The 15569-nt window shown below is 41.9% G+C and overlaps 1 protein-coding gene across 1 annotated transcript in view; it reads left to right on the top strand.

Annotated features, from left to right (window-relative positions):
* Positions 1–13898, top strand: part of LOC124556178 — a 38112-nt gene extending 24214 nt beyond the window's left edge. Inside the window, exons 3-5 of the mRNA XM_047130175.1 lie at positions 7026–7119; positions 13501–13722; positions 13829–13898. Of these exons, the coding sequence (XP_046986131.1) occupies positions 7026–7119; positions 13501–13722; positions 13829–13898 (386 nt within the window). The remainder of the gene's footprint in view (positions 1–7025; positions 7120–13500; positions 13723–13828) is intronic.
* The last annotated feature ends 1671 nt before the right edge of the window (positions 13899–15569 follow it).

The following is a 15569-nucleotide window of genomic DNA, read 5'->3' as shown; positions in this document are numbered from 1 at the left end:
TGTTTATTTCTTTCAAATAGTCTTTCTACCTTACTGACAGTACAGTTATCCTTATGCCGCCGAGCAGTGTGTCAGCGTGCGCAAGTAGCAGAATTACTGCATTTACTAGGCAGTCTTGTATTTTAATAACCGCTTAAATTTTGTGTTGAATTGTTAGTGCTCTCTTTAGATTAGTTGAGACGTTCTTTGCACAACAGTATTCAGCATGGATAGGGACTGCGACTGCTGTGTTCGAATGCGGGCTGAGTTGTCATTCCTTCGCTCCCAGCTTTAGGCAGTGTTGGCTTCGGTCACACAGCTTGAGGCTGTTGCCAATGGGCATCACTGTAGGGGGCCGGACGGGGGTTTGTCGTTGACAGCCAGCTTGTCCCACGCATCCCCCGATCGGACTATGGCTGTGGCTGCCCGGGATACTGCCTACATTGAGGCTGACCTCTCACCCGTGGTAGAGTTGGAGGTCGTCTCGAGGTGTGGCACGGGGCGTAAGACATTCAGATGGCTTAACGGAAGGCCTCTCCAGTTTGTCTGACGAAGCGGTTTCAGGCTCTTTTTCCGGCTGATAATGATCTTCAGCCAGACATGGCTGCTTGTCCTGTTCCAGAGGTTGCCCCTCAGTCTGCAAGATCCGGGCGGTCGTAGAGTGTGGGCTTACTGGTAGTTGGGAGCTCCAACGTCAGGCGCGTAATGGGGCCCCTTTGGGATATGGCTGCAAGGAATGGGAAGAAAACCAATGTGCACTCCGCGTGCATATCGGGGGGAGTCTTTCCAGATGTGGAAAGGGTCCTTCCGCATGCCATGAAGGGTACAGGGTGCACCCATCTGCAGGTGGTCACTCATGTCGGCACCAATGATGTGTGTCGCTTCCGGCGGCTATTTGATGTGGTGAAGACTCCCAGTCTCGCTAGCGGGATGAAAGCGGAGCTCACCATCTGCAGCATTGCCGACGGGACTGACTGCGAACCTTTGGTACAGAGCCGAGTGGAGGGTCTGAATCAGAGGCTGAGACGGTTCTGCGACCGTGCGGGCTGCAGATTCCTCGACTAGCGCCATAGGGTGGTGGGGTTTCGGGTTCCGCTGAATAGGTCAGGAGTCCTCTACACACAACAGGCGGCTACAAGGGTAGCAGAGACTGTGTGGCGTGGACTGGGCGGTTTTTTAAGTTATATGGCCTCGGGCAAGTACAGAAAGGGCAACAGCCTCAAAGGGTGCGGGGCAAAGTCAGGACATGCGGGGACCAAGCAGCAATCGGTATTGTAATTGTACACTGTTGAAGCTGCGTTGGTTAAGTACCGGAACCTCAAGCGCTGATAGAAAGCACCGAAGCTGAAATCGTTATAGGTACGGAAAGCGGGCTGAAGCCAGAGGTAAATTCCGCCGAAATTTTTACAAAGGCTCAGACGGTGTTTAGAAAGCATAGATTGCATGCAACCGGTGGTGGCGTGTTTGTCGCTGTTAATAGTGGTTTATCCTGTAGTGAAATAGAAGTGGGTAGTTCCTGTGAATGATTGTTGGTGGAGGTTGTACTCAGCAACCGAGCTAGGTTAATAATTGGCTCCTTTTACCGACCTCCCGACTCAGCAGCATTAGTGGCAGAACAACTGAGAGAAAATTTGGAATACATTTCACATAATTTTCCTCAGCATGTTATAGTCGTAAGTGGCGATTTCAATTTACCAGATACAGACTGGGACATTCAGATGTTTAGGACGGGTGGTAGGGACAGAGCATCGAGTGACATTATACTGAGTGCACTATCCTAAATTTACCTCGAACAATTAAACAGAGAACCGACTCGTGGAGAAAACATCTTTGACCTACTGATAACAAACAGACCCGAAGTTTTCGACTCTGTAAGCGGAGAACAGGGAATCAGTGATCATAAGGTCGTTGCAGCATCCCTGAAAATAGAAGTAAATAGAAATATAAAAAAGGGAGGAAGGTTTATCTGTTTAGCAAGAGTAATAGCAGGCAGATTTCAGACTACCCAACAGATCATAACGAAAATTTCTGTTCCGACACTGACAATGTTGAGTGTTTATGGAAAACGTTCAGGGCAATCGTAAAATGCGTTTTAGACAAGTACGTGCCGTGTAAAACTGTGAGGGACGGAAAAAAGCCCACCGTGGTTCAACGAAAAAGTTAGGAAACTACTGCGAAAACAAAGAGAGCTTCACTGCATATTTAAACGCAGCCAAAACCTCTCAGACAAACAGAAGCTAAAAGATGTCAAAGTTAGCATAAGGAGGGCTATGCGTGAAGCGTTCAGTGAATTCGAAAGTAAAATTCTATGTATCGACTTGACAGAAAATCCTAGGAAGTTCTGGTCTTACGTTAAATCAGTAAGTGGCTCGAAACAGCATGTCCAGACATTCCGGGATGATGATGGCATTGAAACAGTGGATGACACGCGTAAAGCTGAAATACTAAACACCTTTTTCCAAAGCTGTTTCACAGAGGAAGACCGCACTGCAGTTCCTTCTCTAAATCCTCGCACGAACGAAAAAAGGGCTGACATCGAAATAAATCTCCAAGGAATAGAAAAGCAACTGAAATAACTCAACAGAGGAAAGTCCACTGCACCTGACGGGATACCAATTTAGTTCTACATTGAGTACGCGAAAGAACTTGCTCCCCTCCTAACAGCCGTGTACCGCAAGTCTCTTGAGGAACGGAAGGTTCCAAATGATTGGAAAAGAGCACAGATGGTCCCAGTCTTCAAGACGGGTCGTCGAGCAGATGCGCAAAACTATAGACCTATATCACTGACATCGATCTGTTGAAGAATTTTAGTACATTTTTTTTCTCGCGTATCATGTCGTTTCTGAAAACCCAGAATCTACTCTGTAGGAATCAACATGGATTCCGGAAACAGCGATCGTGTGAGACCCAACTCGCGTTATTTGTTCATGAGACCCAGAAAATATTAGATACAGGCTCCCAGGCAGATGCCATTTTCCTTGACTTCCGGAAGGCGTTCGATACGGTTCCGCACTGTCGCCTGTTGAACAAAGTAAGAGCCTACGGAATATCAGACCAGCTGTGTGGCTGGATGGAAGACTTTTTAGAAAACAGAACACAGCATGTTGTTCTCAATGGAGAGACGTCTACAGACATATATATATATATATATATATATATATATATATATATATATATATATATATATGACCTAGTAGGCAATGTCGGAAGTTCCATGCGGCTTTTCGCGGATGATGCTGTACTATACAGAGAAGTTACAGCATTAGAAAATTGGAGCGAAATTGGGGAAGATCTGCAGCGGATAGGCACTTGGTGCAGGGAGTGACAAATGACCCTTAACGTAGACAAATGTAATGTATTGCGAATACATAGAAAGAAGGATCCTTTATTGTATGATTATATGATAGCGGAACAAACACTGGAAGCAGTTACTTCTGTAAAATATCTGGGAATATGCGTACGGAACGATTTGATGTGGAATGATCATATAAAATTAATTGTTGGTACTTCGGGTGACAGGTTGAGATTCATTGGGAGAGTCCTTAGAAAATGTAGTCCATCAACAAAGGATTTAGCTTACAAAACACTCGTTCGACCTATACTTGAGTATTGCTAATCAGTGTGGGATCCGTAGCAGGTTGGGTTGACAGAGGAGATAGAGAAGATCCAAAGAAGAGCGGCGCGTTTCGTCACATAGTTATTTGGTAAGCGTGATAGCCTTACGGAGATGTTTAGCAAACTCAAGTTGCAGACTGCAAGAGAGGCGCTCTGCATCGCGGTGTAGCTTGCTGTCCAGGTTTCGAGAGCGTGCGTTTCTGGATGAGCTATCGAATATGTTGCTTCCCTATTTATACCTCCTGAGGAGATCCAGAACATAAAATTAGAGAGATTCGAGCGCTCACGGAGGCTTTCCGGCAGTCGTTCTTCCCGCGAACCATACGCGACTGGAACAGGAAAGGGCGGTAACGACAGTGGGATGTAAAGTGCCCTCCGCCACACATCGATGTGTGGCTTGCGGAGTATAAATGTAGATGTAGATGTATCTGGCCTGGATGCGTACACTTATTCGGCTGAGGCGAGTTCCATCACCTCCTGAAGCTAGATGGCCCTCAACTGTTGTAACTGGTACTTGATATCGTGGATATTGGCTCTGAGACGGAGTTGACATCTGAGCTGGGTCCCCAAATGATCCATCGCAGACTGATGTAAGGATCTTGTTGGCTGCTGGAGTACCTCCACATCTTGCAAACTGTTCACAGAGATAGGTGGCAAGTGTAGGTGAGTGTTCAAAAATGGCACCACGATACCGTCTCATGAGCGGTAACACGTTAGAAAGCAAGATGCACGTGTCGTACCGTTGCGGCGTCAGAGTTTGTTCAGTCACTTCCATTCTACCAGCCGTGACATAAAGCTGTACCTGATGGTTCCCCAACACCATGACGCCAGGAATAACACCTCTGTGCCTCCCAAAAACACTGAAAGAATTGGGTCACCGTTATATTCAAGATCGACATCCGGGGTAGAGCACAACATGATTCATCGCTGATTACAGCGAGATGCCATTCATCAGCTCTTCATGCTTCCCGGCTAAGGCACCACTTGAAAAGCAGCTGTATGTGTTGTGGTGTTTACAACAGCTCACGGATTAGACAGTAACTCCCGTGTCCAGTTGCAGCTAGTTTACGTGTAATGGTCCGGTATGCAACAGAATGATGCAGGGAGTACATTACTTGCTCTCGGATGGTAGGCACAGATGTGAAGGGGATCGATGTGCTTGACTTGCAGCACGGTGTTCTTTTATTGTACTGATAAGATGTCGTCAACCAGAAACATGACAAGTATGCATGCCATTCCGTTGCCATGGAGTCCAACATTTAGCCACTGCCACATCCGAAAACCCCACAAATATGGATGTTGCACGATTCGACCACTCGGCCAAATGAGGGCTCAACATGTGACCACTTCTAAACTCGGTCAGGTGCTGATAATGCCGCATCAGTGGCTACGCGGCACCTCCGTATCCTTCACAATGATCACTCAACGTCTGAGGCTGTTAATGCCCTTGTGTACCCTACCTAAACAAGTGCTACACATGTTTACATGGTGAAATCTTGACTAAATTACGATCATTCTTACCAGTAATAGTCTCCATAAGAAGGGAACTCCTTTAGATCTGACAATAATTTTCACTATTGCCGGTAATCCTGTTGGCTGTCACTATACTTCAGTCAGAACTTGTCCTCTTTTTCCACTCAATCGTCTACTACTTCTACGGGGAGGCTGAGTATACTATCGCAGATTTTCAATATGCTAATGCTACTTACGTACAATTGCTCTGACGACTCACCCTGTATTCATTTACTTTCTGATCAAAACTATACGGGCAAGCCCATGTAATACAGAACTGATCAGTAGTTATCACGAAAGGACACATGTGTATCGTGTTTTCAGTACAGAAGCAGTAACAGTAGAATAAGTCGTTCCGGATAGCTTAGTGACTTTGAAACTGGACTAGTCATGGGATATTACCTGAGTAACAAATCCATCACTAACATTTCAACAGCTCTAAAGCTCCCCAAGTCTACTGCTGATGCTGTGACTTTGAGGTGGAAACACGAAGAAACAGTCGCAGCTAAATCAAGCTGAGATAGATCGTATATGTCGATGTATAGCTACCGTCGAGAATTGTGGTTAGTGGTTGTGAGGAATCGCATGAAATCAGCGTAACGAATAGTTCTTGAGTTCGAAAGTGCTGTCAACAGTTGGTTTAGCGCAATGATTTTGCGCAGAGAGTTAAAAATTATGGTGTGCAGTGGTCGAGGAACCTCTCACAAGGCACACATTTCTGTATGAAGATGGTATCTGTTCTTTCGGACATGTCGGAAAGAACAGATACCATCGGTGACCATGCTGCTCTCTTAGAACGAAATGATGAATAAAATAAGACCCTAAGCTGTGACAGGCGTTAATATACATCAACGGGGACAGTTGAAAATGTGTGCCTCGACCGGAACTCGAATCCGGAATCTCCTGCTTACATGGCATACGCTCTATCCAACTGAGCCACTGAGGACACAGACGATAGAGCGACTGCAGGGATTTATCCCTTTCACGCTCCCCGTGAGACCCACATTCCCAACATAATGTCCACACACTTCACTCGTAGTGGCCCTTCCCATTACACTCATTACTCACGGCAGACAATCTTACCGAGTTTGAAATACGTGTAGAAACTTTGGGGATATTATGCTCACATTAACACGATTGATAAGTATAAAATTACGACGAGAAATGTTTGCTTTACTAACTAGATATAAAAACGTGCCGAAGGAGCAGTACTACCGATTTTACTTTGTTTGTACAATACAATGACCACTAGACCACTAGATCTGTTCAGTAGTAATGGTGAATGACAAAAAATATTACAAAGTCCTCCACCTGTTGCAATGGATCCATGGATCTTCGGACATGACAATGTCACATAATTTAAAAAGTTGCTTTCTACGAAGCTTTCCTGAAGTTAACCTCATTGTCACTCGCTGTCGCATGCAATAAGGACTCTCAGTAACCCCATATAGAGAAATCGGCTAAAGTCGCAAAATACTAAACGTGACTGTTAACGATTGTACTGAGAAATGGTAGCAGATAGATAGAGGGCAGAGTGCGATATTGGAGAGAACAGTACCTTTAGTTTATGTTCGCAGCAGTTTTCTCCGCAGTGGATGTTCAAGGTAAAGAATTCAACCACATATCAACTGACGCTATGCCATCTTCCGTAAATGTTCCTGTCAGTACGTTTTTTTCACATTCTTAAAATGATGCCCACTGTTCTTTTTTGCATGGAGTTATAGGTGACTACTTTGGCATTAAATGACTTTCCACTTAACTAACACAACTGCTTTTCACTAGGTAAGTACAACATCGGAGAAACATCAGGTAAAACCAAATTACTTTTTACAAATGTAGCTCTATTAATGTGCGGTATTATTAACGTGCCATGACAGTGCTATAAATGGCTGAAGAGCATTCTTTTGTTTCGTTTCCAGCACTCCAAGGTGCAGTACAATTCCCTATCATTGACGATACTGCTCCATATTTTGATGACTTCCCAGGTGGCGAGTCCACAGATGCAGTTCCGTTGTGAGTATTCTCATGGCAGCATTCATCGCTGGCGCAGTTCTGATTACGTTCGAGCAAGCCGTGTATTCAAAGTGCCGTCATTTGTTCTATTAGAGAATTCAGCCATAGGCACAGGCGAGGTACTGGGCTATTCTTTTGAGTTCCTAGATGGTATGATTCACTTTCAGCAGCACATGTTAACGAAAACACATTCGTCTGTTTTAGCGATTTGGCAGAATTCGTGCAAGTAGTAGCAAGTAAACGAGTTTGTCCAACTGTTAAGGACAATATTCGATGTCATATAACTCTTTAACCATGTACACCAATTATAGAATGAATTAGGTACACATCTGTAGTATCGTATCGCACAACATTTTGCCCTGAGCAAAAAATCGCAGTGTCGATCTACATATACATGGTGTCCTAAAAACGTTGCGACAAATATCGAATGGTGGTATAGAGTAGCTTGAGGAAAATATTGATGATGGGCACTCGTGTCAGGAAAGTCATTCAACGACGCTACAGAGCGTCGAAGTTAAAGGTGCCGGCGCCTGCCACAAGACCAGCTGTCGCCAGCAAACGTGACTTTGTACGCTGACGGACCATAGTCGGCATGTCTCGCAATTTTGTCTGCCATTCTGTTATCGCAGCTCATTGTCACTATGATCTGTGGAGAAGATGGAGCTAGCTGCTGCGAAGACAGGACTTATTTCCTGTGAATGTGATTGTCTTCTGTCTTGGTAGATGACAGTTTCGGACACTGATTACCATCTGAACTTTTATTTTTCCACTGTATGCCGAAAAACATTTGAGATTTTAGAGGGTTCTAGGAGAAAACTGTACTACGGATGGAAACCTGTGTCCAAAACCGTTATCTGCCAGAGCAACAGAGCATTCCATCAGTAGGAGAGAAGGCCTTTCTACGCAGCAGCTAGCCATGCCTTGTACACTGGTCATCGTGACAGTCAAAGAACATTGCGAGATGTTCCGCCTACAGTCCGTCAGCGTACATGGCGTCTGCTGCCGAACGTGAAGCCTAGTAGCAGGTTCCGGTGCATGTAACTTCGATGCCCTGTAGCGCCGTTGGACGACGTTTCCGGACACGGGTTCCTGTCCTAGATTTGTTCCTCAAGACAACTTCTGCTATCCGTTGAAGTCTGTCGCAATATTTCTGGAACATCATTACTCTGCAAACCCCTGTGAAGTGCGTCGCAGATGGTACGTCCCATTGTATTATTTATTAAGACTTCCTCTCATTCTATTCCCGTATGGGAAGAATGATTACTTAAACGTTTCTTTACGTTGGATAGTTAGTCTATTCTTTTCTTCACGACTAATATTGGAGCCATAAATAGGAGCTTGTAATATATTTCTAAATTAATTACTTAAAGTTGGATCTAGAAATTTTATAAATAGCTTTCCGCAGTTCTCTATAGGAAATAAATGAATTGGTGCTCTTCACAGATATCTAGAATACATTAGCATAGACTCATTAAGTCATATTCATGATAAACGTTATGATGTGGAACGTGTCAACTGAGCAAGTAGTAAAAAATTAATTTGATTACATGCTGGTCGTCTACAGGTATTTTACGCATAAATTACTAATTGTTGACATTTTCTGTCTATGAAAGATCATATTTCCGTTGGTGTACCAACAAAGAGTTTTATGGCCGGCCGAAGTGGCCGTGCGGTTAAAGGCGCTGCAGTCTGGAACCGCACGACCGCTACGGTCGCAGGTTCGAATCCTGCCTCGGGCATGGATGTTTGTGATGTCCTTAGGTTAGTTAGGTTTAACTAGTTCTAAGTTCTAGGGGACTAATGACCTCAGCAGTTGAGTCCCATAGTGCTCAGAGCCATTTGAACCATTTTTGAAAGAGTTTTATAGAGCTATATTTCACCCTTACCAGTGCCGAAGTCAAGATCTGCAGCGGATAGGCACTTGGTGCAGGGAGTGGTAACTGACCCCTAACATAGACAAATGTAATCTATTGCGAATACATAGAAAGAAGGATCCTTTATTGTATGATTATATGATAGCGGAACAAACACTGGTAGCAGTTACTTCTGTAAAATATCTGGGAGTATGCGTGCGGAACGATTTGAAGTGGAATGATCATATAAAATTAATTGTTGGTAAGGCGGGTACCAGGTTGAGATTCATTGGGAGAGTGCTTAGAAAATGTAGTCCATCAACAAAGGAGGTGGCTTACAAAACACTCGTTCGACCTATACTTGAGTATTGCTCATCAGTGTGGGATCCGTACCAGATCGGTCTGACGGAGGAGATAGAGAAGATCCAAAGAAGAGCGGCGCGTTTCGTCACAGGGTTATTTGGTAACCGTGATAGCGTTACGGAGATGTTTAATAAACTCAAGTGGCAGACTCTGCAAGAGAGGCGCTCTGCATCGCGGTGTAGCTTGCTCGCCAGGTTTCGAGAGGGTGCGTTTCTGGATGAGGTATCGAATATATTGCTTCCCCCTACTTATACCTCCCGAGGAGATCACGAATGTAAAATTAGAGAGATTAGAGCGCGCACGGAGGCTTTCAGACAGTCGTTCTTCCCGCGAACCATACGCGACTGGAACAGGAAAGGGAGGTAATGACAGTGGCACGTAAAGTGCCCTCCGCCACACACCGTTGGGTGGCTTGCGGAGTATCAATGTAGATGTAGATGTAGATGTAGACTGTGCAGATCAGTTTTGTTCTTCTAGTGTTGTAGTTATGAATGTCCCTGTCACTCACAAATCTATGTGGACTGTTGATAAGTTACATAAGTAAATGAAAGTAGAATGAGCTTGTGGTTAATATTCGCAGCCGATTAAAGGGATGCCAGCAAAATGAGAACGTTACCTTCAACAGAATTGTAGAGTATGATATAAGGAGAGTCACAGTGCGATGTTTATTGACATTTGTGGAGTCACTTTTCGCACAGAGAGGCCTAACATATTTCAACACATCTTGGAAAATGTTTTGAATTAATTACGCATTCCATAGCAACGCAGTACATGTTACTAGCCCACGAACTCATATTGTTTTGTATGTGACCTTAATCACCCAACAGGAAACTTTACTTTTCAGAGACATGTTGTAGCGCAGTCTGAAACACTGCGTTGACGAACATCAGCTGTATTCGATTAAGAATGAAATCGAAATCTGCGATTAGGGTTCTGTATCTGCTGCAGAATATTTCAGAAGAAATAAAAATTTTTACCAGGCCAGTCCTCGAGCAGGGACTGAAGATACCAGGGCAGCAGGACAAATGGAGATTTTGGCCGCTCGTGCAGGCGTTAGCCGAAGTAGCTAAGGCAAATGCTGGCGACGAGCGGGGAATACGGGTTGGAGTCCCGGTCTGGAGTAAATTTACATTTCTTCTGAAATATTCTACAACTGATGCGGAGAGACTTGACTCTTTTAGGACCATAATACTATTCCACATTACAGAGGAAAGAGTAGGATCACTTGTAATTTCACTAAATACCTTCTCTATCGTTTCTTTAATTTGTATTTGTTTTCTCTTCTGAGCTGTTTCCACGAGTTGCTCAAAAGAAACTTTTAAAAATTTCCGCTACGCAAGAACTTTCTTTTAAGAAAAATGATATTATGTGCCATGAGTTCTTTCCATGTCTCGTTTAACAATACCCCATAAAGATTTGATTTTATTGTCTCGTAAGTCAATATCAGACAGCAGGCACATGCTCCAGGATTTTACTACATCAATTCTTAAACTGTTACAGTGCTGTTTACAACATCAATCTCTTTTAGTAACATTATCAGTTGTTCCTATTTTTTCATTTGGAACATACTATGATACCTGTAGTACCTTAAGTCTCTTTAATGACTTCCCAATATTGCATTTAATTATCTTTCCACGAAAACTACATTCAGAATTGGATACATATTTATTAATAAATATTTTATATTTAAATCTAGCATTAGGTTCATAGCAAACATCACTCCAGGTAATATTTTTATGCTTTCTTTAAAATATTCGCTTGTTCTTTCATAAATCATTCTGTTTCTTAACTGTATATGGAGCTATGTTGTGTAATGTGATTCACTGCACATAATGATCTGATAATCCGCTTACCACTTAAATTCCACTTGTTGTATGAGTACATTATCTGTAAGGGTATTATTATCTTCAGCAAGTCGAGCAAGAAAATTTATGACTAATTTACAAGTAGCTGTAAGTACCACTAGATCACTTTCCTTGTCAAATTCCCTCGAGAAATCGACTTTAAAGTCACAAAAAAAGTCAATAATACCGTCATTCTGTACGACGAATATCACAATGAGGCATCAAAAACATTTATCGATATTTCGCAGTTACGCAGACAAACACAGATATATCATTTTTCAACATTAATTCACAAGAACATATTTCGGTACACTGACTTATACGTAATTCATTTATTTCTAAATTTTTTAATTTATATTTCTGTTTTATGAATGTGACAGCTCTTCCTCTACCGATACTGTATCTACATAAGTGTGCAGCTAATTTATAACTACTTACATATAAATTTTCTATCCTTGTCATTTTATAGTTTTGAGACGAATTATAACAATTTCTTTCCAAGTAATAAGACCATCTATACACCATAACAAATCACTTTCTCTATTTTTTATCCCCTTGTATTCTGATGATGCAGACTTATTTTACCTTTCACTCTATTTTTATAATATTAACTGACAGTTTCTATCGATTTAATTTAGGTTATAACTGTCTGTATTAACGCTGACGTTGATATAAGCGTGGTGTCTCACATCTTCCTACAGCAACTACTGAAACAGCACTTATATGTACTCGACATCCGTTTAAAGGAGCATCCGCAGCACCACGTTTACTCACGTAATAGTAGAGAAAACACGGGACTGATCAAGGTTCCACAAAAGCCGTATTTCTGTGCTCAGCAGCTGCTTAGATTTTGTCTCGGTCACCTCTATTATGAATTTTCCGCTTTAAACCAGGTTATTTCCAAGTTCCCCAACTATCGGTACTTGATCATCTTTGGTAAAATCCTTACACAATGGTGTAAGCTTTCTGTTACCTGGATGAGACGCAATAGATGTAATGAAATATGAATGTATATTGCTATTTTCATATGTTTCTTGTGTGTAAAATCAGGCCTAATATTAGGAAATAGGTGCAAGAAGAAAATGTACTTTCACACAATTTTAACTTGTTTGTGATGCAAATAACACTTACACGTACGTAATTACACTCATGTAATACTCATAACAACAACAAATGCTTAAAACTAGTTCCTAATATCTTATTTATTGAATTACTTACGACAGAGGAATTCACTACGAACTCGCGGGCCCAATATTTCCTCTGCTTTGGTGGCTTTCTTTTGGTAACATCTCGGTCAGGAGGATTTATTCAGACAGGGAAGTGGTAACTGGAATGTAGATCATCGTCCAGTTTCCGCTAAGTAGTGACTGCAATGCCTGGAAAGCAGTTAGATATACGGGGTGGTTGTAACGAAACTTTCACTGCTTGTGATGTCCCCTGGGACAAACAAGTGACTGTAGGACATTGAAACTTTGAGGAAACATTTATCAGTACACGCAGAACAGAAATATCGAATAAGCCATTGAGAACAACACATTTTAATTTTCACGTTAGATGGTAACATTTGTCAGTTGCTTACCCTGAAAACGTTTCAGGCTGCAACCGGTGCTCAGTGTTAAGACAATCTGCATCCACGACAGCCTGGAACCACACTGCAGATACCATTTCACAATTTTTCGCAGCACTTATCGAACGGTGGAACATATAATGTATAACTCTCATAACACAGCTCGTGCACTACTTGTATATCGCACACTGCGCACTGCATTCTCAGTCATGGCAATAGGAACTTCTTCGACAGTTTGTTGCGCAATTGGCCGTCGACCTCTCCCAAGAACAATTCTGAAAACGCCACATAGTTCCAACTTCCGAATCATGTTCTTCAACCCCTGTGCGGAGAGAGGACCCCTCAGTATTGCTTCAGTACTTCGACACTTGTGAAGAGCAGCAGCACTGTTACTGTTGTTTTGATAAAACAGCCTTACGAGCAAAGCCCTGGTCACCTTGTCCGGACTCATATTGACTGTCTGAAACTGTAAAGCGCACTGATGCATGTGTTTCAAATTTACGCTGCCGTATCGGTAAAGACGCCAAACGGCAAGACATGACACTAACACTACTAACAACGCAAATGCTGCAGAGCACAGTCTGAACATCATTCCTATAACGTTTGGTAACCACACAGTAAATGGTTCTGTTCACCCTGACCCAAGCAGTGGAAGTTTAATCATAACCCCATACATCTGTATACTATAAATAAGATGCATACTCACTGTCACACCTATAGCAAATATTAATATATTTATCTGCTTATGATTCAGAGATGTATCCAGTTCAGATGAAACCACCTCAAGAAACACACTGGAACCGAAGTTCAGTGAACCTGTCGATGGGTCAGATGTTTTGCAAAAGAGTGACTGTTCCCTGCCACCACCAGGATGCACGTCAACTGGTTCTACATTTGAAGAGGTTGAGTTTTTCCGGATTACTACACAGAAACCTCCGAAGATTACCTCTCCGTCTGTTGAAACTGATGGTACAACGTATTCGCATGCACATACATACATAGTAATTGGTTCCTTTTTCCTAGGAACTGTTTTTGTGTATGTTGCTGCCATATCAATAACGTACTTGGTGTTTTATTTAAAGGATAGGTGTTATGGTGTACATATTGATAATGAACAATAAATCCCAGCAGTCTCTCATCTTCTGCATATAATATATGGTACTGAGCACATATAAGCACATACGACTTTGTACTTAGGATTTATTGACAGAGTGTACACATTTGGGAAAATGAGAGTGGCAGTTATCGATAGGAATAAATATTAATAAAAAAATTCTGATGATTAATTCCTGTTGACGATTCTGCAGTCCGTTGGGTTGCTCTAGAACTTCATAACAATTGCAGCAAACCACTGTTTCTTAGCTTTCATTTATTTGTTCTGTTTTTATAAGCACAAATACACTCATAATGTACGTATTTGATGATTTTAAATAAAAACTGAATGGAGAAAGAGAGAGAGAAAATGTGTTTTACTTTGTACCTTATTAATCTCAGTTTGCTGAAAAAGTATCATCTCTCCCTTGGTGTTTTCCTTGATAATAACACATCCCATTTATCAATAATGTATTCGTTCTGCATATTTTATTTTGTTGAAAGATTTCTTGATGCCTTCAGCTCCCATTCTGTTTATTTCATGTACGATTGTACAGTTTCGGCTTTCGGCCATTTTTAAAGTGTTTTATGGATGATTTTTAGTAATAAATTATGTCATGTGTGTCGTTGCTCCTGGAACCACAGGAGGAACCACGTACATGACGTAATTTACTACTAAAAAATCAGCTATAAAATACTTGAGAATGTCCTTAGGCCGAAATTGTATAATCGTGCGTGAAATAAAGAGAATGGAAACTGAAGGAATCAAGAAATCTTTCTAAAACTTCATCGCAGCTGCGGATTCTATCGCACTGAAAGTGATTTTATTTTTATTGCACTGGACACATGTATGAATGTAAAATATTTCAGAACGTGTCAAATATTAACAAAATATAATGATAAATTAAACAGTAAACTATGAAATGTAAATTTTAGTTAAATAATTGTTGATAATAAATAACACCACGACAATTTTCTACTTTATACATATAAGCAAGGAAAGGTAGGATTTCAGCCTTTGTCGATCAGTGTGAACCGTTCACTCATACACCTGCACTAATTTATTAGCAGTAATCTTCAAACGTAAGTTAATGAGAGCAACAACAGAAAAATTGTGCCAGTCTTACGATAGTAGAAATAGAGATAGTTAGTAGGCAAACACAATTTACAGGGATAATAGTGGCAGAATACCGGAGCATATGAGAAAACTATTGCTGGTGTTACTTCTAGAACATTCTGTAGTGTTCTATACATCAAACGTGGTACTCACACAACTGTGTGACTGTGAATGCATTCATTAATGTCCTTTGAAATTATCTTCGCCGGCCGGAGTGGCGAGCAGTTCTAGGCGCTACAGTCTGGAACCGCGCTACCGCTACGGTCGCAGGTTCGAATCCTGTCTCGGGCATGGATGTGTGTGATGTCTTTAGGTTAGTTAGGTTTAAGTAGTTCTAAGTTCTAGGGGACTGATGACCTCAGAAGTTAAGTCCCATAGTAATAAAAAAAATTTATCTTGTCTCAAAACACGGCGAAAGCCCTGTGTATAATACAAGGACCAAAAGCAGCCTCTGTAATTACTTCTAAGGTATGACATTAGCACGGAAAGAAGTCAGATACGGCTGTATATAATACGTGTATACTGTGAGGTTATAGTTTTATTGAATCATTTGTCACGATCGTCGGCAATCGAATAGGGCATAGAAGTTTATTTGTGTACCCTCAGTTTTGAGT

This window comes from Schistocerca americana, chromosome X, assembly GCF_021461395.2.
Source record: "Schistocerca americana isolate TAMUIC-IGC-003095 chromosome X, iqSchAmer2.1, whole genome shotgun sequence".
Lineage (NCBI taxonomy): Eukaryota > Metazoa > Arthropoda > Insecta > Orthoptera > Acrididae > Schistocerca > Schistocerca americana.
The sequence above is the reverse complement of the archived record's forward strand: the minus strand, read 5'-3'. Positions and strand labels throughout refer to the sequence as shown.